Below are 24,836 nucleotides of genomic sequence, written 5' to 3' on the forward strand. Positions count from 1 at the left end.
ACACTGGCACTTGTTTCGTGCACCAAACAAAGGGGCGTATCCCTAGCTAGCTAGCCCTATATATATATATATCAACTGAAAATGGCCCTACACAAAGCTGCCAGGGACGGTAACTTGAGTGCTTTGCAACATGCCATTAAGAGGGGGGATGATGTCAACAGTGTGAATGAGGTAAGCTGGTTTGTGGGTATGTAGAGCTGAAGCTGTGACATCTATTTTTGCTATTTACACTGTCGTGCTATTAATATTTATCCAACTGACAATGTCGCTTGATTCCATCAGTAGGAATTATTTGCAGTGCGTACAATTATATGGCTTATTACGTTTGCCTATCATTTTATGCTTATCTTGCTTATTTATGTCTAAGTTGACGAACTGGGCTACATAAATTTCCTTGATACACTTTTTGTAAAATGAATACAATATAATTCTTGTGTACTTTTTTGTAAGTTTGTGGAGGAATGGAGGCTGCAAAAGATGAAATAAAGTCTATAACGCGCATCACGGATAGTTGCATTTTTTGCTCGTTGCCAATCCCATTCCGTTATGGTCTATCACACAGATGTGTTGTCAAAGTTACTGTATCCTCTCACTCTTGTAGGATGGGATCACTCCACTCATATTGGCAGCCTTGGGAGGTCACACAGACAGTATTAGAGAGCTGCTCTCCTCAGGAGCCGTGGTGGACCTGGCTAACAAGGTGAGTATCTGATACTAAACTGATGTGTCTATAGGCAGCATGTTTGTGACCATCACATCATTTGGTAATTATTTGCAGTGCGTACAATTATATGGCTTATTACGTTTGCCTTTCATTTTATGCTTATCTTGCTTATTTATGTCTAAGTTGACGAACTGGGCTACATAAATTTCCTTGATACACTTTTTGTAAAATAAGAATTCTTGTGTACTTTTTTGTAAATTAATTGTAAGTTAGAATGGAGGCTGAAAAAGATGAAATAAAGTTATAACATATATAGCATCACAGATAGTTGCATTTTTTGCTCGTTGTCAATCCCGTTCCTTTATGGTCTATCACACAGATGTGTTGTCAAAGTTACTGTATCCTCTCACTCTTGTAGGATGGGATCACTCCACTCATAGCAGCAGCCTTTGGAGGTCACACTGACAGTGTTAGAGAGCTGCTCTCCTCAGGAGCCGTGGTGGACCTGGCTACCACCAAGGTGAGTATCTGATACTAAACTGATGTGTCTATAGGCAGCATGTTCGTGACCATCACATCATTTGGTAATTATTTGCAGTGCGTACAATTATATGGTTAATCGTATGTTTTCCTATTATTCACTGTGATGCGTACAGTGATTAATCGCATATCAGTAATTGCACGTCGTTAATAACGACGTGCAATTACTGCCTTGACGACCGCACGTTCGAATAACGGCTGCGGCTAATGTTTTTACTGAAACTGCAGTTAAAAGTGTCCTTAAAACTGCATCACAAACGATTAACAATCAATAGTATGGCTACTCGTGCAATATAAGCACTCATAACAAGCACTGGCAAGGTTAATAGCAGCCTCGTGCAATTAGTATCCTTGCCATTGCTTGTTACTCGTGCTATTAATCCCATATTGCACTCTTAGCCACACTATTAATTATACTTATAATATTATGTTTGCCTATCATTTTATGCTTATTTTGCTTATCTTGTCTAAGTTGACGAACTGGGCTACATAAATTTCCTCGATACACTTTTTGTAAATGAAACTCTTGAGTACTTTTTCGGGAGTTAATTGTAAGTTAGAATGGAGGCTGCAAAAGATGAAATAAAGTCTATAACGCGCATCACGGATAGTTGCATTTTTTGTTCATTGCCAATCCCGTTCCTTTATGGTCTATCACACAGATGTGTTGTTAAAAAGTTACTGTATGCTCTCACTCTTGTAGGATGGGTGTACTCCACTCTATGTGGCAGCCATGGGAGGGCACACAGACAGTGTTAAAGAACTGGTCTCCTCAGGAGCCGTGGTGGACCTGGCTGACAAGGTGAGTATCTGATACTAAACTGATGTGTCTATAGGCAGCATGTTCGTGCATGATCATCACATCATTTGGTAATTATTTGCAGTGTGTACAATTATATGGCTTATTACGTTTGCCTATCATTTTATGCTTATCTTGCTTATTTATGTCTAAGTTGACGAACTGGGCTACATAAATTTCCTTGATACACTTTTTGTAAAATAAGAATTCTTGTGTACTTTTTTGTAAGTTAATTGTGGAGGAATGGAGGCTGAAAAGATGAAATAAAGTTATAGCATAGCGCATCACGGATAGTTGCATTTTTTGCTCGTTGCCAATCCCGTTCCTTTATGGTCTATCACACAGATGTGTTGTCAAAGTTACTGTATGCTCTCACTCTTGTAGGATGGGTGTACTCCACTCATGGCGGCAGCCTTTGGAGGTCACACTGACAGTATTAGAGAGCTGCTCTCCTCAGGAGCCGTGGTGGACCTGGCTGCCAAGGTGAGTATCTGATACTAAACTGATGTGTCTATAGGCAGCATGTTCGTGACCATCACATCATTTGGTAATTATTTGCAGTGCGTACAATTATATGGCTTATTACGTTTGCCTATCATTTTATGCTTATTTTGCTTATTTATGTCTAAGTTGACGAACTGGGCTACATAAATTTCCTTGATACACTTTTTGTAAAATAAGAATTCTTGTGTACTTTTTTGTAAGTTAATTGTGGAGGAATGGAGGCTGCAAAAGATGAAATAAAGTTATAGCATAGCGCATCACGGATAGTTGCATTTTTTGCTCGTTGCCAATCCCGTTCCTTTATGGTCTATCACACAGATGTGTTGTCAAAGTTACTGTATGCTCTCACTCTTGTAGGATGGGTGTACTCCACTCATGGCGGCAGCCTTTGGAGGTCACACTGACAGTATTAGAGAGCTGCTCTCCTCAGGAGCCGTGGTGGACCTGGCTGCCAAGGTGAGTATCTGATACTAAACTGATGTGTCTATAGGCAGCATGTTCGTGACCATCACATCATTTGGTAATTATTTGCAGTGCGTACAATTATATGGCTTATTACGTTTGCCTATCATTTTATGCTTATTTTGCTTATTTATGTCTAAGTTGACGAACTGGGCTACATAAATTTCCTAGATACACTTTTTGTAAAATAAGAATTCTTGTGTACTTTTTTGTAAGTTAATTGTGGAGGAATGGAGGCTGCAAAAGATGAAATAAAGTTATAGCATAGCGCATCACGGATAGTTGCATTTTTTGCTCGTTGCCAATCCCGTTCCTTTATGGTCTATCACACAGATGTGTTGTTAAAAGTTACTGTATCCTCTCACTCTTGTAGGATGGGCGTACTCCACTCTATGTGGCAGCCTTTGGAGGTCACACTGACAGTATTAGAGAGCTGCTCTCCTCAGGAGCCGTGGTGGACCTGGCTGCCAAGGTGAGTATCTGATACTAAACTGATGTGTCTATAGGCAGCATGTTCGTGACCATCACATCATTTGGTAATTATTTGCAGTGCGTACAATTATATGGCTTATTACGTTTGCCTATCATTTTATGCTTATTTTGCTTATCTTGTCTAAGTTGACGAATTGGGCTACATAAATTTCCTTGATACACTTTTTGTAAAATAAGAATTCTTGTGTACTTTTTTGTAAGTTAATTGTGGAGGAATGGAGGCTGCAAAAGATGAAATAAAGTTATAGCATAGCGCATCACGGATAGTTGCATTTTTTGCTCGTTGCCAATCCCGTTCCTTTATGGTCTATCACACAGATGTGTTGTCAAAGTTACTGTATGCTCTCACTCTTGTAGGATGGGTGTACTCCACTCATGGCGGCAGCCTTTGGAGGTCACACTGACAGTATTAGAGAGCTGCTCTCCTCAGGAGCCGTGGTGGACCTGGCTGCCAAGGTGAGTATCTGATACTAAACTGATGTGTCTATAGGCAGCATGTTCGTGACCATCACATCATTTGGTAATTATTTGCAGTGCGTACAATTATATGGCTTATTACGTTTGCCTATCATTTTATGCTTATTTTGCTTATTTATGTCTAAGTTGACGAACTGGGCTACATAAATTTCCTAGATACACTTTTTGTAAAATAAGAATTCTTGTGTACTTTTTTGTAAGTTAATTGTGGAGGAATGGAGGCTGCAAAAGATGAAATAAAGTTATAGCATAGCGCATCACGGATAGTTGCATTTTTTGCTCGTTGCCAATCCCGTTCCTTTATGGTCTATCACACAGATGTGTTGTTAAAAGTTACTGTATCCTCTCACTCTTGTAGGATGGGCGTACTCCACTCTATGTGGCAGCCTTTGGAGGTCACACTGACAGTATTAGAGAGCTGCTCTCCTCAGGAGCCGTGGTGGACCTGGCTGCCAAGGTGAGTATCTGATACTAAACTGATGTGTCTATAGGCAGCATGTTCGTGACCATCACATCATTTGGTAATTATTTGCAGTGCGTACAATTATATGGCTTATTACGTTTGCCTATCATTTTATGCTTATTTTGCTTATCTTGTCTAAGTTGACGAATTGGGCTACATAAATTTCCTTGATACACTTTTTGTAAAATAAGAATTCTTGTGTACTTTTTTGTAAGTTAATTGTGGAGGAATGGAGGCTGCAAAAGATGAAATAAAGTTATAGCATAGCGCATCACGGATAGTTGCATTTTTTGCTCGTTGCCAATCCCGTTCCTTTATGGTCTATCACACAGATGTGTTGTCAAAGTTACTGTATGCTCTCACTCTTGTAGGATGGGTGTACTCCACTCATGGCGGCAGCCTTTGGAGGTCACACTGACAGTATTAGAGAGCTGCTCTCCTCAGGAGCCGTGGTGGACCTGGCTGCCAAGGTGAGTATCTGATACTAAACTGATGTGTCTATAGGCAGCATGTTCGTGACCATCACATCATTTGGTAATTATTTGCAGTGCGTACAATTATATGGCTTATTACGTTTGCCTATCATTTTATGCTTATTTTGCTTATTTATGTCTAAGTTGACGAACTGGGCTACATAAATTTCCTAGATACACTTTTTGTAAAATAAGAATTCTTGTGTACTTTTTTGTAAGTTAATTGTGGAGGAATGGAGGCTGCAAAAGATGAAATAAAGTTATAGCATAGCGCATCACGGATAGTTGCATTTTTTGCTCGTTGCCAATCCCGTTCCTTTATGGTCTATCACACAGATGTGTTGTTAAAAGTTACTGTATCCTCTCACTCTTGTAGGATGGGCGTACTCCACTCTATGTGGCAGCCTTTGGAGGTCACACTGACAGTATTAGAGAGCTGCTCTCCTCAGGAGCCGTGGTGGACCTGGCTGCCAAGGTGAGTATCTGATACTAAACTGATGTGTCTATAGGCAGCATGTTCGTGACCATCACATCATTTGGTAATTATTTGCAGTGCGTACAATTATATGGCTTATTACGTTTGCCTATCATTTTATGCTTATTTTGCTTATCTTGTCTAAGTTGACGAATTGGGCTACATAAATTTCCTTGATACACTTTTTGTAAAATAAGAATTCTTGTGTACTTTTTTGTAAGTTAATTGTGGAGGAATGGAGGCTGCAAAAGATGAAATAAAGTTATAGCATAGCGCATCACGGATAGTTGCATTTTTTGCTCGTTGCCAATCCCGTTCCTTTATGGTCTATCACACAGATGTGTTGTTAAAAGTTACTGTATCCTCTCACTCTTGTAGGATGGGCGTACTCCACTCTATGTGGCAGCCTTTGGAGGTCACACTGACAGTATTAGAGAGCTGCTCTCCTCAGGAGCCGTGGTGGACCTGGCTGACAAGGTGAGTATCTGATACTAAACTGATGTGTCTATAGGCAGCATGTTCGTGACCATCACATCATTTGGTAATTATTTGCAGTGCGTACAATTATATGGCTTATTACGTTTGCCTATCATTTTATGCTTATTTTGCTTATCTTGTCTAAGTTGACGAATTGGGCTACATAAATTTCCTTGATACACTTTTTGTAAAATAAGAATTCTTGTGTACTTTTTTGTAAGTTAATTGTGGAGGAATGGAGGCTGCAAAAGATGAAATAAAGTTATAGCATAGCGCATCACGGATAGTTGCATTTTTTGCTCGTTGCCAATCCCGTTCCTTTATGGTCTATCACACAGATGTGTTGTCAAAGTTACTGTATGCTCTCACTCTTGTAGGATGGGTGTACTCCACTCATGGCGGCAGCCTTTGGAGGTCACACTGACAGTATTAGAGAGCTGCTCTCCTCAGGAGCCGTGGTGGACCTGGCTGCCAAGGTGAGTATCTGATACTAAACTGATGTGTCTATAGGCAGCATGTTCGTGACCATCACATCATTTGGTAATTATTTGCAGTGCGTACAATTATATGGCTTATTACGTTTGCCTATCATTTTATGCTTATTTTGCTTATTTATGTCTAAGTTGACGAACTGGGCTACATAAATTTCCTAGATACACTTTTTGTAAAATAAGAATTCTTGTGTACTTTTTTGTAAGTTAATTGTGGAGGAATGGAGGCTGCAAAAGATGAAATAAAGTTATAGCATAGCGCATCACGGATAGTTGCATTTTTTGCTCGTTGCCAATCCCGTTCCTTTATGGTCTATCACACAGATGTGTTGTTAAAAGTTACTGTATCCTCTCACTCTTGTAGGATGGGCGTACTCCACTCATGGCGGCAGCCTTTGGAGGTCACACTGACAGTATTAGAGAGCTGCTCTCCTCAGGAGCCGTGGTGGACCTGGCTGCCAAGGTGAGTATCTGATACTAAACTGATGTGTCTATAGGCAGCATGTTCGTGACCATCACATCATTTGGTAATTATTTGCAGTGCGTACAATTATATGGCTTATTACGTTTGCCTATCATTTTATGCTTATTTTGCTTATCTTGTCTAAGTTGACGAATTGGGCTACATAAATTTCCTTGATACACTTTTTGTAAAATAAGAATTCTTGTGTACTTTTTTGTAAGTTAATTGTGGAGGAATGGAGGCTGCAAAAGATGAAATAAAGTTATAGCATAGCGCATCACGGATAGTTGCATTTTTTGCTCGTTGCCAATCCCGTTCCTTTATGGTCTATCACACAGATGTGTTGTTAAAAGTTACTGTATCCTCTCACTCTTGTAGGATGGGCGTACTCCACTCTATGTGGCAGCCTTTGGAGGTCACACTGACAGTATTAGAGAGCTGCTCTCCTCAGGAGCCGTGGTGGACCTGGCTGCCAAGGTGAGTATCTGATACTAAACTGATGTGTCTATAGGCAGCATGTTCGTGACCATCACATCATTTGGTAATTATTTGCAGTGCGTACAATTATATGGCTTATTACGTTTGCCTATCATTTTATGCTTATTTTGCTTATCTTGTCTAAGTTGACGAATTGGGCTACATAAATTTCCTTGATACACTTTTTGTAAAATAAGAATTCTTGTGTACTTTTTTGTAAGTTAATTGTGGAGGAATGGAGGCTGCAAAAGATGAAATAAAGTTATAGCATAGCGCATCACGGATAGTTGCATTTTTTGCTCGTTGCCAATCCCGTTCCTTTATGGTCTATCACACAGATGTGTTGTTAAAAGTTACTGTATCCTCTCACTCTTGTAGGATGGGCGTACTCCACTCTATGTGGCAGCCTTTGGAGGTCACACTGACAGTATTAGAGAGCTGCTCTCCTCAGGAGCCGTGGTGGACCTGGCTGACAAGGTGAGTATCTGATACTAAACTGATGTGTCTATAGGCAGCATGTTCGTGACCATCACATCATTTGGTAATTATTTGCAGTGCGTACAATTATATGGCTTATTACGTTTGCCTATCATTTTATGCTTATTTTGCTTATCTTGTCTAAGTTGACGAATTGGGCTACATAAATTTCCTTGATACACTTTTTGTAAAATAAGAATTCTTGTGTACTTTTTTGTAAGTTAATTGTGGAGGAATGGAGGCTGCAAAAGATGAAATAAAGTTATAGCATAGCGCATCACGGATAGTTGCATTTTTTGCTCGTTGCCAATCCCGTTCCTTTATGGTCTATCACACAGATGTGTTGTCAAAGTTACTGTATGCTCTCACTCTTGTAGGATGGGTGTACTCCACTCATGGCGGCAGCCTTTGGAGGTCACACTGACAGTATTAGAGAGCTGCTCTCCTCAGGAGCCGTGGTGGACCTGGCTGCCAAGGTGAGTATCTGATACTAAACTGATGTGTCTATAGGCAGCATGTTCGTGACCATCACATCATTTGGTAATTATTTGCAGTGCGTACAATTATATGGCTTATTACGTTTGCCTATCATTTTATGCTTATTTTGCTTATTTATGTCTAAGTTGACGAACTGGGCTACATAAATTTCCTAGATACACTTTTTGTAAAATAAGAATTCTTGTGTACTTTTTTGTAAGTTAATTGTGGAGGAATGGAGGCTGCAAAAGATGAAATAAAGTTATAGCATAGCGCATCACGGATAGTTGCATTTTTTGCTCGTTGCCAATCCCGTTCCTTTATGGTCTATCACACAGATGTGTTGTTAAAAGTTACTGTATCCTCTCACTCTTGTAGGATGGGCGTACTCCACTCATGGCGGCAGCCTTTGGAGGTCACACTGACAGTATTAGAGAGCTGCTCTCCTCAGGAGCCGTGGTGGACCTGGCTGCCAAGGTGAGTATCTGATACTAAACTGATGTGTCTATAGGCAGCATGTTCGTGACCATCACATCATTTGGTAATTATTTGCAGTGCGTACAATTATATGGCTTATTACGTTTGCCTATCATTTTATGCTTATTTTGCTTATCTTGTCTAAGTTGACGAATTGGGCTACATAAATTTCCTTGATACACTTTTTGTAAAATAAGAATTCTTGTGTACTTTTTTGTAAGTTAATTGTGGAGGAATGGAGGCTGCAAAAGATGAAATAAAGTTATAGCATAGCGCATCACGGATAGTTGCATTTTTTGCTCGTTGCCAATCCCGTTCCTTTATGGTCTATCACACAGATGTGTTGTTAAAAGTTACTGTATCCTCTCACTCTTGTAGGATGGGCGTACTCCACTCTATGTGGCAGCCTTTGGAGGTCACACTGACAGTATTAGAGAGCTGCTCTCCTCAGGAGCCGTGGTGGACCTGGCTGCCAAGGTGAGTATCTGATACTAAACTGATGTGTCTATAGGCAGCATGTTCGTGACCATCACATCATTTGGTAATTATTTGCAGTGCGTACAATTATATGGCTTATTACGTTTGCCTATCATTTTATGCTTATTTTGCTTATCTTGTCTAAGTTGACGAATTGGGCTACATAAATTTCCTTGATACACTTTTTGTAAAATAAGAATTCTTGTGTACTTTTTTGTAAGTTAATTGTGGAGGAATGGAGGCTGCAAAAGATGAAATAAAGTTAGCATAGCGCATCACGGATAGTTGCATTTTTTGCTCGTTGCCAATCCCGTTCCTTTATGGTCTATCACACAGATGTGTTGTTAAAAGTTACTGTATCCTCTCACTCTTGTAGGATGGGCGTACTCCACTCTATGTGGCAGCCAATGGAGGTCATACTGACAGTGTTAAAGAGCTGCTCTCCTCAGGAGCCGTGGTGGACCTGGCTAACAAGGTGAGTATCTGATACTAAACTGATGTGTCTATAGGCAGCATGTTCGTGACCATTACATCATTTGGATTTACGAAGATTGCTGTCAATTCAATTAAAATCACCGGTTACCTAGTAACACATTATACAGTAGTAGGTGTACTGACCATTACATGACATGTACATTTCCCTGTTGATTTTTGTGCTTTAAACTGATGTACCAGCCGGTTTTAATATTTACATGTACTGTACTAGCTGGCTTAATACGTACTAGTTAATGCACGGTTGTGAGTGCTTCGCCTCGAGCTACATGAGCTTCTCGAACTTCCGCTTGGCCAATAATATCCATAGAGCACGAGCGTAAAACAGTTCATTAACTGGTTTGTAGCTTTTAGCTTCTTGCAGCTACCAATAGCTATCGGCTCTAGTATAGAGCTAACTACTAAGTAGAATAGCAACCTTCTACGAAAATATTTTGCTATTCCTGATTCTGGAGAGACTGCAATGGCCTTCAACGTACTGGTAAGCAAAACTAGCCTTGTTAGCAAGATAGCAGATAGAATCACTTAGCTGTACTCGCATTGCAACCATGGAGCAGTTGTTACTGTAGCTATTATAAAATTCGATGGTTTAAAAATCAATTATTTTGACCACCAGACCGTGCTCTAACTACACCAACCGTGCTCTAACTACCAAACTGTTCCAAAAATGCCAACCACAGAATAATAGAGCACGTCTGTGGTTACTATAGTTGTAGATCCTAGTCTATGGCATTTGTTAGCATAGTTTTCTTTGATCTTTGTACAAAAAAACTACAAGTATTACTTGTACTGTGGTTGGAAATGTAGAGCAGTGAATGTCTGTATTGTTCAATGTACATTCATATTGTGTTGTCACTGTCTCTCTTGCAGTATGGGGACACTCCACTCATGGTGGCAGCCGTCATGGGACGTGTAGATATTGTAAGGAAGCTTCTCTCATCAGGGGCTTCCCCTCTATAACACACGAACGGCCATGATGGAGTGCTTGTCCATGTGGCAACAAAGAAACCCAGCTGCTGCAACCTACAGAACTCTTCTGGAACTACTCCTAAGAGTGAAGAAATATAGCATTGCAATTAAAGTGTTTAAACATTGCCTAGAGAATAGTAAACTTGCATAGTACATGTAGAGCTATGTGTAGCCGGCGCATTATGTATTTGTTTTTGTGATGGACTTGTATGTATTTTTATCGCTTTAGTAGTCTAGATATGAATGTATATAACATTTTATACATGTAGTATGATTTGTCATAGGAAGAAGCTGTTTGAGTAGGGGAGGGCTCTATTGAAAGTAGGGGAAAGGTCGTTGATGGAACAAACTGTTTAGGCATACTGCAGAGTTAGCTAGCTGAGGCGTCGATCCCTCATATTAATTACCAGCTGCATCTAGTGCAAGTGATGGAGGCTCAGGAAGAGAGCTGTGCTGGTCCCCCTCTCTCTGTCCAGCCCCTCACACCCACGCATCATGGACACTGTTGCAAAGCCACCCTCTATACAAGTGAGGAGGCCACCAGATCACGCTTTGATCAGCTGATAGAGAACTTCAACAATTGGCTCGCCACACGTCCATCACCATACAAGTCGTCACACTGGCTACCCTCAATGGCCGACCAATCAGATGCTGAGGAGCAGGCCAGCCACCGTCTGAGCATGCTCAGTAAAACACTGTGGACATGGAGAGAAAGCGTCTCAGATTCCCGGTAACATTGCGTATAAATTATTAATAAAATAATTAAGTTTATTGATATTTCACCAGTCGATGGAGGGTATGTGTTGAGATTGATGCCAGGAACTGCCTGAGGTATGTCCCCTACCTGGTGACACTCAGTAACTTGCTTGCTTCAGACGAGCCTTTCATGACTGGAGACTGCACATCTACCACTGCATACTGGACAAGCTAGCTGAGGAGTACACAGAACAAGGGAGGACCACTGCCTTGCAAGGTACGTACGTGTTAGTAGTGATTAGAGTTGGCTCTGTAACTAAAGTTCTGGTGGTCCAAATTCAACCATTCTCTGATTTTCTGAAAGCTTAGAAGGAGCTCTTTTAGATGGTATGCTCAAATCTCAAATTTGGAATGGGCCATAATTTCCCATTTTCGGGAAAAGACCATGGGTATATATAGACTATTGTATTTTGTCGAAACAGGCCCAAAATAGACCATTGATTTTAACACATTTTCTGAAAGGGCTCTCTCCAGTCTTTCATAAAATCATAAAATTTATGTGATTGGACCAACGGAACTGAAGTTATGGCCGTTCAAAGATATGCCTAATGTTATTCTTCCTATTACAGCTTGGTTCCATATATGGCATGAGAGAGCGTGTGTGCGTGAGGGAGAGAGAGTCCTGCTAACCAGAGTGACATCACTACTAGAGCAGCGTCTCTGTGGGAGGGCTCTCTGTGAGTGGGCGAGAGTTACCAGGATATCACTACTAGAGCAGCGGCTCTGTGGGAGGGCTCTCTGTGAGTGGGCGAGAGTTACCAGGATATCACTACTAGAGCAGCGGCTCTGTGGGAGGGCTCTCTGTGGATGGGCGAGAGTTACCAGGCTGTCAAGGTGGACCAAGGTCAGTCCAGCCCCTAGCATGAGAACTGATTAAAGTTTATTTTGGCCAATACAATCTATTATTTATATAGTACATACATACGTACACGGTATTGCTCTAGTTATCTGGTACAGTACTTGTGTTCTAGTTAGCTAGTGGTGTATACTGGTCAGGTTGCTGTAACCTGTGAGCCTCTTCCTCCATGTCTCCTCTGTCTTGATGGTTGGTATCCCCCCTCCTCCTGTAGATCATCAGCACTGGCTTGCAGAGTAGACTCCCATACAGGACTAGGTGTGGTATAGCTAATAGCAGCAGACAGCTCCATATGGTACCCAGGGTTGGGTTGGAGGCTGAAGGATCAGTCAAGTTGTTCATGAACGTATTATAGAGTACAGCATAAGCTATCAGCATTGCTAGCAGTGTTCCATTCACTATTGTCATTAGCTGTTTCTTGTAAGGTCGAAGCAGCAGCACTGTCACATTGACTATTAGTAACCAAAGAATATAAACCAGCCATGATAAATAGTGGTCAAATAGAAATGCTGAGATGTATACACCGCATGGTACCACCATAGGCAAGCTAGATAACCATCTCATATCATAGCCACCGCCATTAAGCCCATCGTTATAATCTGCTTGAAACTTGTCTACAAACATAGTTAGTATGACTTGATGCCTGGTGAGAGGACAGTAGTTCAATGCCCTCCTGAACAGCCTCAGTGGGTACAGCCAGAGTAGCAGCACTGGCAGGACTGTGAGGCCAAGAAACACTGTAACTGAGAATAGGACAATGGGAATATGCATTCCAGTCCAATATGTCAGCGTGGTGTCAAAACGTAGCACATGCTCTGTGTGCAGTGTAGCATTGAAGCTGACTGTAGTGAGACTAGCATCTGCTATAGTTAAGAAGAATAATAGGAACAGTTTGGAGTAAGATAAGAGAATGAACGATGCGAACACGTCCACTAGTGACTTTTGAGGGCTCCATATTTCCCGCCTTGTTCTAGCACAGCATTGTCTAAATGGCCTCCATAAACAAGCTAGTAGTCTATTGCCCCGAGCGTGTAGTTGTACTATGATGTAGGTGGCTGTTACTAGCAGTAGCGGGTAGGCTGCTGATAGGTACTTGAGCAGTATCACATGTATGTTAGTGAGCCTCTCACTCAAGCATATGGCCGGGAGGAAGGCAACAAAGGTTGTGAAGTCGAGGTTCCATATATTACTCAATGTTAGAAGTATGTGAAATGTGACTGCTTGTGTTTTCCCACTAGAGATGACAGCGTTGGCCAAAGTAGTGTCGTAGGTTACGACGGTGGAGACCACTTGACAGTAGACCACGAAGCCACTCATCATAGCAGACGTTATGTTGATGGGAAACACAAGTAGAATCAGGAATACAATAGTTAGTGGTCCAAACTCCAGCAGTAGGTAGACCAGCACTCCATACCACTCACACTGTGCACACGAGAACCCAGCCTGCAATACAGTGGGTCCATATCCCTCCATACACTCATTGCACACTGGCCCTGTCCTGTGTAGTATAGCACACATCTGATCGTTCACTGTACTATGGTTAGCTCTGGCTGAGAGGGTCACGTAACGCTTGTCTCCCTTAGCTATGTTCTTATAGTCAGCATAGTGAAGGTTGTTGAGACATGGTCCAAGATGAGAGCCGTGATCGTCCACTGTTAAGCAATGACCAAACAACACCTCCACTTGATCGTCTGAGCATCGAACGGTGTCCTGGGCATCAGAGAGATTATAGCAGACGCAACCCTCCAGTGTAGTGTTGATCACGTGCCATGGTTGACTGCAGTTCTCCTCTGTCCTGTTCAGTACCAGCAGCACTAGTACACACAACGCTTGCAGTAGTAGCTTCATGAGAGTATAATTATTATAGCTAAAAGTTTTAGGAAAAAAATTTTTAGTTGTTACTTTTATAGTGCATAATGTTACTGTGATTCTTTCACTGTAGTGACCTTGTTGTGTGGGCGGGAAGTTGTTTGGTTGCTAGGTTTAAAGTTCAACTCAGCAGATGGTTCAGTACCTGTGCAATGTGGTCATCCTGTAGAAATAAACTCTTGTTTGTTTTCTTGTACTCTGCAACGTAAACAGTTCAATCCTTTGAACGATATCATTCAATATCATCTATGCAGGCCCGGAGTCAATTGTGTGTACGGAGGTGTTGGTCTCTCTGGAGAGGGGGTGTGGCTAAACAACGCTCGTTACTGGAGGCAGCAAAGAAGAAGCATGAAGTTCTCTCCCTATCACATGCCCTACACACTTGGAGAAGGCAGTTACACGCACACATAGCAGCAAGGCAAGGCTCTGTGCATACAACACATGCATGCTATGTGGTACACTATACAGGGACTACCTCTCCCTGGGCTTGCTGTCTAAATGTTTCACTGTTTGGATGGAGCTGACAGAATGGTCCCACACAGAGTCTGCCCTGGCCTTCGTGGGGAGGCTACAAGAACTTCTCTGTAGAGACCCGACAGTGACCTACCCCACCATGGTGTCCAGTCTCACTCTAGCTAGTAGGAACCTTCGTTTGGGAGATGGTGGTCTGTCAGGGGAGGAGTCGACCTCTGACCTACCGAGCCAACACGAGTGTAAGGTACATTACTGTGTGATCTTATCAGGATAATTAGTTGAAAAAAAGCTTTTTACTTAAAATGTCCCATTTGACTGGCCATACTTTAGTATAATTATTATAACTGTTACTCCCCTCCCCACCCTACATTAGCCTGTGTCACTGTTACTCCCCTCCCCACCCTACACTAGCCTGTGTCACTGTTACTCCCCTCCCCACCCTACATTAGCCTGTGTAACTGTTACTCCCCTCCCCACCCTACATTAGCCTGTGTCCTGGCTGCAGGTTGAGAGTACTGGCAGCTCACACGATGATGACCTTTGCCCTTGTCTACACACAGAGCTGCTCAGTAGCGTTGAAGAGGTCAAACAACTCCTACTATCAGATCTGTCTGATTCTATCAGCTCCTCCTCACACCATTACATCATATCATCAGAGGATGTTACGCAGATTGTTGAACCACCCCCTCCTGTGGTTGCTATGGCTACCTGTTGTGTTCAACATCTACGGCTTCATTGCTGTAGCAAAGCATTTAATAGTTGGAGATTGTATGCAATGATTAGTCTGAGGTTGGAGCATGCTCAGATCTGGTCAAAATGGCGGACAACAAAGAGGATGTTTCATTGTTGGAGGGATCTCGCTGCCTCGAGGACACAGCTACAGAATAGCTCCACCCACAGTCTAATGTGCTTGTGCCTCAAGCGTTGGCACAGAACAGTCAGAGGTGGGTGGGTACATTGCTGACTATGTATTACTGTATTCCATGACATTTTCGAGGCGCTTAAATTTCGTAGAATGGCCTCTAAAAGCAATAAATTTAGCGCTATTTGATCGCTGTGTCTTCCGCTAACATATTTTGTAGACCTAATTTTTGTAGATTGTTAACCAGTGAAAATTAAGCGCCTCGAAAAGTGTTTCCTATATAATACGATATTATCCATTGCAGATCTGAGGCAAGATCGAGAGGCTACACTTCTGGTGAGTAGCTGTGTGTGAGTGTACTCTGACCTACTGTCTCTGTGTGTAGCGACGGGCCCAGCTGTTGTCTCGTGTGTGGGCGGTGTGGAGACGTGAGCTTGTGAGGGAGAGGGTATCTATGTGGGGGGTCCGTACCAGCAGGGACCTCCTACTGAGTCAGGTGATACGATACCCCCTATTGTGTACAGTTACTGAGTGTGCCATTCATTCGTGCAGGTACTCTCAGCATGGCAGGTAGCAGTGGGAGTTTGAGACTCAGCAGAACATAATAATTTGAACACTCTTTTTTATCAAAACATTTTGAACTCTCTTACCAAAACACATTAATTTTCTTATCAATAATTATCTCATGATGTTCAATTTATTAACTAAATTGTTATTGTTCATTCGTTTGTTAGTCTTCATGTTCAGTGGAATACTCGGTGTCTGAGTGAGACTTAACAGAGTCCTTGGTTATCAGAGACTGTCTCTCCTTGTTTCTCTCAATCTCCTGTTTCCGATGGCAACACTTGGTCAGAGCATTCGCAATTTCTCTGAAATTGGCCGTAAAAATAAAATTGATGACTGGGAAAAGTCCCACAAATATGAAGGAGATAGCAACCAGCCCTGCTTGATGTAGATCATCTATCTTTGACCTATCACACGGACTGTCGGGATTATAGCCGGCTCTCTCACAGAGGAAGTAATGGAAGTAAGCTTGTACAAACGCTGGGCCCTTCCAACTGATAATGGTGAGACCACTCAGCGCTATCACCGTCATGACAACATAGTAGCAGAGGATGAACAAGATCTTGCTCTCAGCTGAACTGATCTTGATTCCTTGTTTCTCATCCGTTTCCTTGCTCATCTTGTAGTTCTGTAGGAGATGGTTCCAACGTGTGTGTGTGTGTGTAAGTATATGCAGTTGTTAACATGTACCTTATGTATGATCCATAGAATGAGAATGAGTAGAGTGACTCCCACAGGGACCATCAGGTTGATGGGCAGGACCAGAGAGTAATAGAGACTGTTACGATTCATGGCAGTGCATGTAATGGGTTGAAAGCGAGTGATTCCAAAGCCGAGAGTGCCCATGACATTTTCACCATTCTGTCTTTGCCTCCAGTCCACCAGGATGATGGAAATGATAGGAACAGAGGATAACAATATGATGGCTATTACACACATTATGTGAATGTACTTCATTTTGCCATCAATTGCAAAGTTCCGAGCATGAAATGGAAACTGCAGTTTCCAGTACATAATTGAAATGTGGCAAATCCAACACAGAGATAAGAACATGAGTAGATAAAGGATCGCGATGCCTGAATGGAAAGACGGTTAAAACGTACGAGGGAGTTGCTGACAATAATTGAGTCACCTGAGATGACACAGAAAGGTGTCGAATGTGTCACACTTTCAGCGAGGTCATTGCTCGCCCAGCAATAGAGAGACTTCTGGTTCATGTACCCCAATAGGACAAATATAGCTGCGGCAAACAGAATGTGCACAACGCTCCACATACTGTTTTATTGTAACTCACAGATAATGAGTGCTGCCACAGTTTGATAGATGACAATTACGGAAGGGAAGCTACACCTGAAATGTAGACACAATGTTGACTTGAATCTCAGCTAGCTGATTCATCATAGGAAGTGTCTATACATGTGTATAATTACTTACATTCTGTTCCGCCGGACAACTGCAAGGGTAAGTGTGAGCACTCCAAACAGTACACTCATGGAGCATATGACAATCACAAACACGTTGATGATGGTATTGGTTGGCTCTGTGTACTCCGTCCAATCACAGTTTGGGACACAGCTATGACTGCCAGGCTTGCAATAGAAGTTCTCGAAACAGAGAGGGCAGCTTTCATTTACTGCTGCAACATTATCCATTGTGTAATTAAATGGAGATCTCCCTTTTCCTTCAGTAGATCTGTTACTATACACTGTATGGTCCTGGGTAACAGCATAATCATGAGATATATAGTATTGACAAGACATAAGTAACTCACCATCATACTCACTGGTAGGTGATAGAGTATAATAGGCAAGGTCACAATAGTCCAGGCTATGGCAATCAATACTCCAAGTATTACATACTGTACACAAGGTTTAGTCATCGTGGAGACAAGCGGACTGACTCAGAGCGCTGGACAGCAAGACACTTCACGGCATTGTGCATGCGCACTAGCTTTTTATACAGCGCGCACATCCTCGAAACAAAGCCGCGGAGGATTTATATACGGTATGGGGTCGTCTAGAACATCTAATATTGACGATCCCTGCAGAAATTTCAAACAATCAAGCAAAGCTCCACTAGTATAGTGCAGTGGCGAGACAAGTGTACAAGAGATCAGAGATCAGAGAATGTGAGTGTGTGTATTGGTACAAGAGAAGTGTTCATTAGATGAGTTTAGCAAGTGTGAACGTGAGCTGACATGCACACATTTCTTGCACTTGTTACCATGACAACTAAGTATACCACAATACACACAGGTCCAATCGCAGACCCCCCCTGCCCGGCATGAGACCCCCCACAGGGACACGCCCCCCTGTAGGCAGACTACCCACTGGCAAGTATACTCTCCACTGTAACACTGTATATTCATTGTATCCAACACCCACCCCACACACACACACACACGCCCACTGCTCCACACACAGGAATGGTAAGTCATCCATTACTCGTATCACATGACTCTCACATGACTGTCACATGCAGGCCCCCACTGGTACTGGTCGCCCTGGGTCTAGAGCCGGGGCTGCAGCTATCGGAGGTGAGTAGTCCCTACAGTCATGGTGTGTGTGATGGCTACTCTCTCTCTCTCTAGCATTGGGGGCTCAGATCAAGGTAGCTGATAGGCCAGTCACCCAGCAGGGGTTAGGAGGAGTGAAGACTGCTGGGGCAAAGGGTCCAGCCAGACAAGTGCAGGACAAGTCTTTCTTCCTCGGGCTATTGAGGTGTGTGTGTGTGTGTGTGTGTGTGCGTGCGTGCGTGCGTGTGTGTGTGTGTGTGTGTGTGTGCCTGTGTGACTCTGTGTGTGTAGGGCCAAGATCCAGGAGCTGAGCACTGAGGTGGTGAGGATGACTAGAGAGATCGAGGCTTTCAACCAGGAGAATGCCACCTACCTTACATTTGAGAAGAAGTAAGTACTCCATGTGAAGCAACTTCCTGTCATTCTTTCTTGCCTCCAGAGCGGAGGGCCTAGCTGATGAGATCAGAGAGCTTCAAGGAGAGATGGCTGATTACAATACTCTCATGGACAAGGTCAACACGGACACTGAAGTGGGGGCGGTGCTTGCTGACTGTACAGCTGTGAGTGTGGGTGTGTGATGTGTGTGTAGTGTGGGGGCAGTGCTCGCTGACAGTGAGTGTGGGTGTGTGATATGTGTACTGTCCATAACTCTCCCTCCCTCAGCTTCAGATGCAGAATGACGTCGAGGCACGGAGTATTGACGCCATCTTTGCTAGCAACCAAGAGGCTCAGACGAGCATACGAGGACTAGAGGAAGCCATAGAGAGAGAGAGGTCAGCCACTGACACTGTAGTGGAGGGGATGGACCCTCACACAGCAGCCAACTACACACAGCTGCAGGAGGAGGAGAAGAGGATTGAGCAGGTACGTACCTTGTCAGTGGTATTACTATTATATATGAATTGTTCATGTAACTTGTTTGTATCACCGTTTTGTATGATAATTTTTGTGCTGCCAGCATTTGATTCAGAGATATAGGCGTTCTGTGTAGTAATGATCTTGCTAACTCTTGTAGGAGTTGTCTCAACAGCAGAGCACTTTAGAGTCCCTCTCCGCTAAGATCAACAATTTACAAGAAGAGGTGAACTCTTCTGACATCAAGCAAGAGGTGATTGTCCCAGTGTGAGTAGCTATCACCTGACACACCCACCCACCCCACTAGGCGTATCGTCTCCACCAAACATTGTCTGAGGCAGTCCAACGTCGTGAGGAGTGGAGGGAGAAAGAGAAAGAGACTCCTCAGAAGGAAAGAGAGAGGCTACTGGGACAGGTCAAGGCAGACAACCAAGAGATGGCATCCATTGAGAAGAGGTGTGTGAGTGATGATAATGCATTCTTAGCCTCGTTCCCAGCCCAACTTTTCTCAATTTTGGGGACTCTTTTAGCTGCCATAACTTCTAATTTTCTGAAAGCTTAGAAAGAGACCTTTCAAATGATGTTATTAAAGTTTATATTTAAGTGATAAAATTTCTAAAATGTTTGACATCGGATCAACTGTACTCAAGTTATGGCTGTTGAAAGATGTTCAACTACACCCCAATCCCCTCTGTTTAATCAATATCTTTCAGCTGCCATCCAAAATCAGGATTTTCTGCCTTTCAAATGGTTTCATCAAAGTTCATATTTGAGAGATCAAAATATAAATTTTGTCAATTTTCATGGTTGTCCGAGGCCGAAAAATTACAAATTAGGGCCCGGACGAAATTTTGGATTGAAACACATTATTTGAAAGGAATTTTTCTAAGCTTTCATAAAATTTTGACATTGGATCAACTGTACTCAAGTTATGGCTGTTGAAAGATGTTCAACTTCACCCCCCACCCCCTCCGTTTAATCAATCTCTTTCAGCTGCCATAACTTGAATTCTGTGGATCCAAAGTCAAATTGGATTGCTGTTAAACTGAGGAGGGTATTGAACATCTTTCAACAGCCATAACTTTAGTAACTTTGACCCCTAGTACTAGCAACCTTCTCATTCTTTCAGGAGTGCTGAGTTGACAGATCGGCTTGCAGCTGTACAGGAGCAATTAGTGCAGGCGGACTCTGACCTTGAAGCCACACAAGGGAGCAATGCCAGTCGCTACAAGGAACTCAGACAGAGGGAGAAGTTCATCAAAGGTGAGGCTGTCTAATGGCCGCCGGGTATGATGATAATGGTGTGTACAGAGTTCCTTGATACATTTGATGATACCAAGACTAAAGAGAGTGATCAGTTGAGGACTCTACAGAGCAACATAGTGACCACTCTGGAGCACATCAGCTCAGTGAGTACTAGTCAGTCAGTGGGCCTAACCCAACCTCACTCTCTGTACAGAACATGAGTGAGTCAGAGCACCTGCCCAGTGTGGAGCAGTTTGTGGAGATGCAGGTACATGGGTGAACTGAAGTACTAAATACCCAATACATGTACTAACCTTATAATGCTACTCCCTCTATTCTCCATCACTGGCACAGGCTGATCTTCTGTTCAAGAATGATGAGAGAGATAAGTCCGAGGCCACTACCAAGACCCTCGGGGATGGTGAGTGGTGTGTGTGGAGTGGGTGTATGTTGTTGACCCTCCCCACACACACACACACGCCCACACACATGCAGAGAATGGCAAGTTGAGGATGAACCTTAGCAAAGTGGAGGATGTGAGTGTAGTACTAATAACATTTGAACTTTGACCTCACCCACCCCCTCTGTAGCTGGAGAACAAGATCTCCACTGAACTGGAGACACTGAAGAAAGAGATAGAAACCATGAAGGAGGTATGTACTCATCATGATGTCACAACCCGTGTAGGAGATTGAGTTGTACTCTGACCTCTGTGTATTGTGTGTAGGAGATTGAGTTGTACTCTGACCTCGGGGGACTACAAGACTCGGAGGAGGAGACAAGACAAGTGAGTGGTGTGTGTGGGGGGGGGTGGGCTCTTGGCTAGCATGTATTGTAACGTGTGCTTGTGTGTACAGAGACTGGCTGAAGAGAGGGAGCAATTGTTGACAAGGAAAGAGGGTGCCAAGATGAGTGAGTCATGTGCACACTAACCCCGCCCCCTCACCTCACACCACACACACACACACACACACACACACACACACACCAGAGACCAAGCAGCTGGCCTCCGAGTACGAGAGAGCCAAGACTCAGCTAGAGGAGAATGACACCTACATTCAGGTAATCATCTACACATTGTGTGCATATGTAGTACTAGTGTAGTCTACTGTACTGTACTGTTATAGTGTACTGTATATTCCCTCAGCTTGGTAACTTGGAGAAGAAATGGCAGCATCACGAACAAAACAACTTTGTCATGAAAGAGTGTATCCCTCTAATGTGCATGTTGGTTTTGTGTTGAATGCATGTGTACACATTGTTTTCCTTGACTTTCTGGTAGTCATAGCAACTCGCCAGAGTGAGGGTGACTACAGTGTAGTGTGTGATGATGTGAGGGGACTAGTGAGTGACTACAACACACTCCTCTGTCAAGCACTCTCCGGGGTCAACACTCTCACTGTCTAGGAACACTAGCCTCTACTAACTACTAGTACACTATTGGACACTCTGATTGCTGTCATTATTGCATCCTTGTTGTGGCTATATAATATCTGTGTGATGTAGTTTACAGCAAGACGTTGAACTCTCTTGTTTTCAACTATTATTGCACAGTTGCAAGAATGAGAGGGGTGGGGCTCAGTCATCATTCCTAGCTGCATGCACAATCATAAAGATGTCTAAGATGATAGCTATAGCCAACCTGCTGCTGGTGGGTGTACTGACAATGGTGGCTGGACAGGCTCCAGGAGATGAACAAGAATTCTGTACAGTATCTCTACCTGCCCTTGGACGGAACATTGTGGAGGACCCTCCTAATGGAAGGATTCTAATGGACTCCAGTCACTATAACCGGTTGCTCCTACCATACTCTAATCCAGTGTGGCAGGCAGTGGACCTTGATGATAACAACCCTGATGGGCTGCAATCATCAGTAAGTAATTCTAGCTAGTAATTAGCGTGAACAGTACAGATTGCACTGATGTCATCTCTTCTTTTCAGTGGGTAGAACAAGGAACTAACTGTGAGTCTGCTGTCACTGTTTGTGGTTGGCCAGGTGGGGCCCAGGACAACTGGTTCTTCACTCAGCACATCAACAGAACAGTGGGTGGATATCCCCTACAGCAAGTCTCTGTACAGATTGAATACCAACAGAACATATGCCCTGATGAAGGCAGCACAAGATGCAGGAGAACATTTGACCTACTGAAATATGAGACCTCTACAGTGGATCCAGTGGCTGCTATAGACACTGGTAATTATGCACTTATACGAACCTTAACAACTCAGGTCTCTGGAACTACCACAACAACCACTGAACAGTTTGGATTCAGTACCAATGAGTCTGGGTTCTACCTCGCTATTAGAGATCGTGGCACTTGTATACTCATATCTCGACTGATTGTCTTCTATAACACTTGTCCTGGTGAAACAGTCAACTTGGTAGTGCGCCCTGAGACAATAGCTCCAACAGTGGGGTCTGGTATACAGCTCAACGTTAATGCCTCCTGCTTCGCTAACTCCAGCCCAGTAGGTGATGCTTTCTCACTCAAGTGTTTGGAGAGTGGTAACTGGGTTGCTTTACCCTCCAGCAGGTGTGTCTGCAATACTGGGTTTATTCCCACCATGAACGGAGAAAACTGTTTGTGTAAGTATGATTAGACTACATATTTCAGTTTGGGACACACCATGCATTGTAATAGTATATATACTTAATAATAATAGTTTACAATGCGCTAGTGCTACACCCAATACATTATAACATGTTTGGGTGTATGTTATGCAAGGGATGCATGGCCTGACTATTACATGGCATACAGTTAGCTGTCATGATTCTTCCTGTTAATAGGATGGTTGAATGAATGTGATTCCCCCCCCCCCCCCCCCCACACACACACACACAGCTTGTGACCCTGGGTTCTATGCCAGTGTAGCTAATGGAGAGTGCCTAACATGCCCTAGCAACAGTAACAGCACAGCCTCAGGCCTGGCAGAGTGTCCGTGTGATGATGGCTACTACAGAACACCACAAGAGGTGGACCTTCCCTGCACACGTGAGTGATGATATTTTGGGTAAACTATAATCATTAGTGATAATCTAAACAAGGGCTGATCATGAATAACTAATTTTGCTTACTCATATTGCATAGTTGGGCTACTGTTGCATACACTGTGTTAGCCTCCTTCAAACCCTCTCTTCGAGGAAGAGCGGCCTGGAATCGAGGCTAACACTGTGTATGCATGCTTATGTGAACAGCTGCTTGCATTGGGGAATGCATGGATTACAAAGAGACGTTACTTATGCTATATGTGTGCTAATAGTTTTGTTAATTAATTGATGCATCTATTGTTGTCATTCACTATGTCAATACACACACCCACGCAGTTCCCCCATCCCCTCCACTCAACGTGAGGGTGGTGGATATGTCCAGTACCACACTAACACTAGCCTGGGAGGAGCCAGTGTCCACTGGTGGTAGGGGGAGGGATGAGCTACGATACAACCTCTGGTTCAGGGCAGCTGGGGAGACAAACATCACACTATCTAATACTGTCACCACCACTGTGGGACTGATTGGAGGTATGTAAGCAGCTACTATGCATTACTATAAGTATTCGTCAATAATTGAATACTTTATACTTAGGACATTTGCAGCACATAATATCACCCCTCCCCCCCCACACACACACACACACGTGCATACAGGGCTAACTCCAGGTACTGTGTACACAGTGTTTGTGACGTCAGAGACAGATATAACAGATCTGATCCCCATGGAGGAGGTGTTCATTCTGGCCAGAGGAGATACACGTATGGTTGTTGTTACCAGTGGGGTAGTAGTAGGATTAGCTGTGTCTGTTGTGGCTGTAGTGATTGCTGCAATAGCTGTCATAAGTATTGTCATCTGCATTGCTTGTGTGTACTACAAGAAGCGTGTGAGGAAACTAGAGAGTGAGCTCAAGGAAGTGCAGATGGTGCATCCATCACATGGAGGAGCCACTCAACCTAATCCCTCGTACGGACAAGTCACTCAGCTGAATGATGGCATTGTGGGAACTGACTCTAGTTTAGATGGACAATATGAAACTGTCAAAGACTATGAAGTTGTTGTTTAATTGTTAAACTGTACATGTATATACAATTAAGCTTCTCTTTTTATGATATTACAGTGTATATAATTATAGCAACATTATTATTTAATTGAGAGCGGCCTGGAATCGAGGCTAATATAAACTTAAAGCAGGTACACGTTATTATGATGTAATATTGATGA

At 43.0% G+C, this 24,836-nt stretch overlaps 8 protein-coding genes across 13 annotated transcripts; 6 read left to right on the plus strand and 2 right to left on the minus strand.

The window, feature by feature from the left end:
• The first annotated feature begins 2 nt into the window (after positions 1 to 2).
• Positions 3 to 6,329, plus strand: LOC135334218 (ankyrin repeat domain-containing protein 50-like). 4 transcript variants are annotated; one of them, XM_064529320.1, is made up of 12 exons: positions 3 to 171; positions 602 to 700; positions 1,083 to 1,184; positions 1,908 to 2,006; positions 2,388 to 2,486; positions 2,865 to 2,963; positions 3,343 to 3,441; positions 3,819 to 3,917; positions 4,297 to 4,395; positions 4,773 to 4,871; positions 5,251 to 5,349; positions 6,204 to 6,329. In XM_064529320.1, exons 1-12 carry the CDS (start codon positions 82 to 84, stop codon positions 6,312 to 6,314), a joined length of 1,194 nt encoding a protein of 397 aa, XP_064385390.1. In that variant the 5' UTR covers positions 3 to 81; the 3' UTR covers positions 6,315 to 6,329. The 4 variants fall into 4 exon arrangements, with proteins under 4 accessions (XP_064385390.1, XP_064385389.1, XP_064385392.1 ...); XM_064529319.1 differs by lacking the exon at positions 6,204 to 6,329 and adding an exon at positions 5,728 to 5,853; XM_064529322.1 differs by lacking the exons at positions 1,083 to 1,184; positions 1,908 to 2,006 and having other exon boundaries at positions 5,728 to 6,310.
• Positions 6,330 to 6,699: 370 nt separating this feature from the next.
• LOC135333170 (ankyrin repeat domain-containing protein 29-like) lies at positions 6,700 to 8,222 on the plus strand. The gene is made up of 4 exons (XM_064528080.1): positions 6,700 to 6,780; positions 7,159 to 7,257; positions 7,636 to 7,734; positions 8,112 to 8,222. The coding sequence occupies exons 1-4, from the start codon at positions 6,700 to 6,702 to the stop codon at positions 8,220 to 8,222; spliced, it is 390 nt and encodes a 129-aa protein (XP_064384150.1).
• A 371-nt stretch (positions 8,223 to 8,593) lies between these two features.
• LOC135334241 (ankyrin repeat domain-containing protein 50-like) lies at positions 8,594 to 10,894 on the plus strand. The gene is made up of 4 exons (XM_064529357.1): positions 8,594 to 8,688; positions 9,067 to 9,165; positions 9,542 to 9,640; positions 10,528 to 10,894. The coding sequence occupies exons 1-4, from the start codon at positions 8,608 to 8,610 to the stop codon at positions 10,615 to 10,617; spliced, it is 369 nt and encodes a 122-aa protein (XP_064385427.1). The 5' UTR covers positions 8,594 to 8,607; the 3' UTR covers positions 10,618 to 10,894.
• A 40-nt stretch (positions 10,895 to 10,934) lies between these two features.
• Positions 10,935 to 16,220, plus strand: LOC135334198 (uncharacterized). Of its 3 annotated transcripts, XM_064529297.1 has the most exons (10): positions 10,935 to 11,356; positions 11,413 to 11,457; positions 11,502 to 11,599; positions 11,952 to 12,226; positions 14,362 to 14,525; positions 14,576 to 14,825; positions 15,069 to 15,525; positions 15,748 to 15,779; positions 15,829 to 15,939; positions 15,996 to 16,220. In XM_064529297.1, the coding sequence occupies exons 1-10, from the start codon at positions 11,055 to 11,057 to the stop codon at positions 16,029 to 16,031; spliced, it is 1,770 nt and encodes a 589-aa protein (XP_064385367.1). In that variant the 5' UTR covers positions 10,935 to 11,054; the 3' UTR covers positions 16,032 to 16,220. The 3 variants fall into 3 exon arrangements, with proteins under 3 accessions (XP_064385367.1, XP_064385365.1, XP_064385366.1); XM_064529295.1 differs by having other exon boundaries at positions 15,829 to 16,220; XM_064529296.1 differs by having other exon boundaries at positions 15,087 to 15,525; positions 15,829 to 16,220.
• Positions 12,243 to 14,147, minus strand: LOC135334200 (uncharacterized). The gene has a single exon (XM_064529299.1). It carries the CDS (start codon positions 14,084 to 14,086, stop codon positions 12,350 to 12,352), a length of 1,737 nt encoding a protein of 578 aa, XP_064385369.1. The 5' UTR covers positions 14,087 to 14,147; the 3' UTR covers positions 12,243 to 12,349.
• Positions 16,027 to 17,945, minus strand: LOC135334209 (uncharacterized). The gene is made up of 6 exons (XM_064529310.1): positions 17,779 to 17,945; positions 17,442 to 17,722; positions 17,302 to 17,357; positions 17,140 to 17,247; positions 16,698 to 17,083; positions 16,027 to 16,635 (listed from the first exon to the last, which is right to left on the minus strand). Exons 1-6 carry the CDS (start codon positions 17,884 to 17,886, stop codon positions 16,174 to 16,176), a joined length of 1,401 nt encoding a protein of 466 aa, XP_064385380.1. The 5' UTR covers positions 17,887 to 17,945; the 3' UTR covers positions 16,027 to 16,173.
• A 410-nt stretch (positions 17,946 to 18,355) lies between these two features.
• Positions 18,356 to 22,165, plus strand: LOC135334202 (intraflagellar transport protein 74 homolog). Its single transcript, XM_064529301.1, has 19 exons — positions 18,356 to 18,435; positions 18,489 to 18,543; positions 18,598 to 18,727; positions 18,814 to 18,912; positions 18,962 to 19,082; positions 19,186 to 19,386; positions 19,538 to 19,630; positions 19,685 to 19,833; positions 20,507 to 20,640; positions 20,689 to 20,786; positions 20,837 to 20,890; positions 20,977 to 21,043; positions 21,118 to 21,158; positions 21,213 to 21,275; positions 21,350 to 21,409; positions 21,480 to 21,534; positions 21,614 to 21,684; positions 21,770 to 21,830; positions 21,905 to 22,165. Exons 1-19 carry the CDS (start codon positions 18,433 to 18,435, stop codon positions 22,027 to 22,029), a joined length of 1,680 nt encoding a protein of 559 aa, XP_064385371.1. The 5' UTR covers positions 18,356 to 18,432; the 3' UTR covers positions 22,030 to 22,165.
• A 38-nt stretch (positions 22,166 to 22,203) lies between these two features.
• LOC135334245 (ephrin type-B receptor 3-like) lies at positions 22,204 to 24,758 on the plus strand. The gene is made up of 5 exons (XM_064529360.1): positions 22,204 to 22,495; positions 22,564 to 23,209; positions 23,466 to 23,615; positions 23,948 to 24,142; positions 24,269 to 24,758. Exons 1-5 carry the CDS (start codon positions 22,238 to 22,240, stop codon positions 24,676 to 24,678), a joined length of 1,659 nt encoding a protein of 552 aa, XP_064385430.1. The 5' UTR covers positions 22,204 to 22,237; the 3' UTR covers positions 24,679 to 24,758.
• Positions 24,759 to 24,836: the final 78 nt, after the last annotated feature.

The sequence above is a fragment of the Halichondria panicea genome, chromosome 3 (assembly GCF_963675165.1).
Source record: "Halichondria panicea chromosome 3, odHalPani1.1, whole genome shotgun sequence".
NCBI lineage: Eukaryota > Metazoa > Porifera > Demospongiae > Suberitida > Halichondriidae > Halichondria > Halichondria panicea.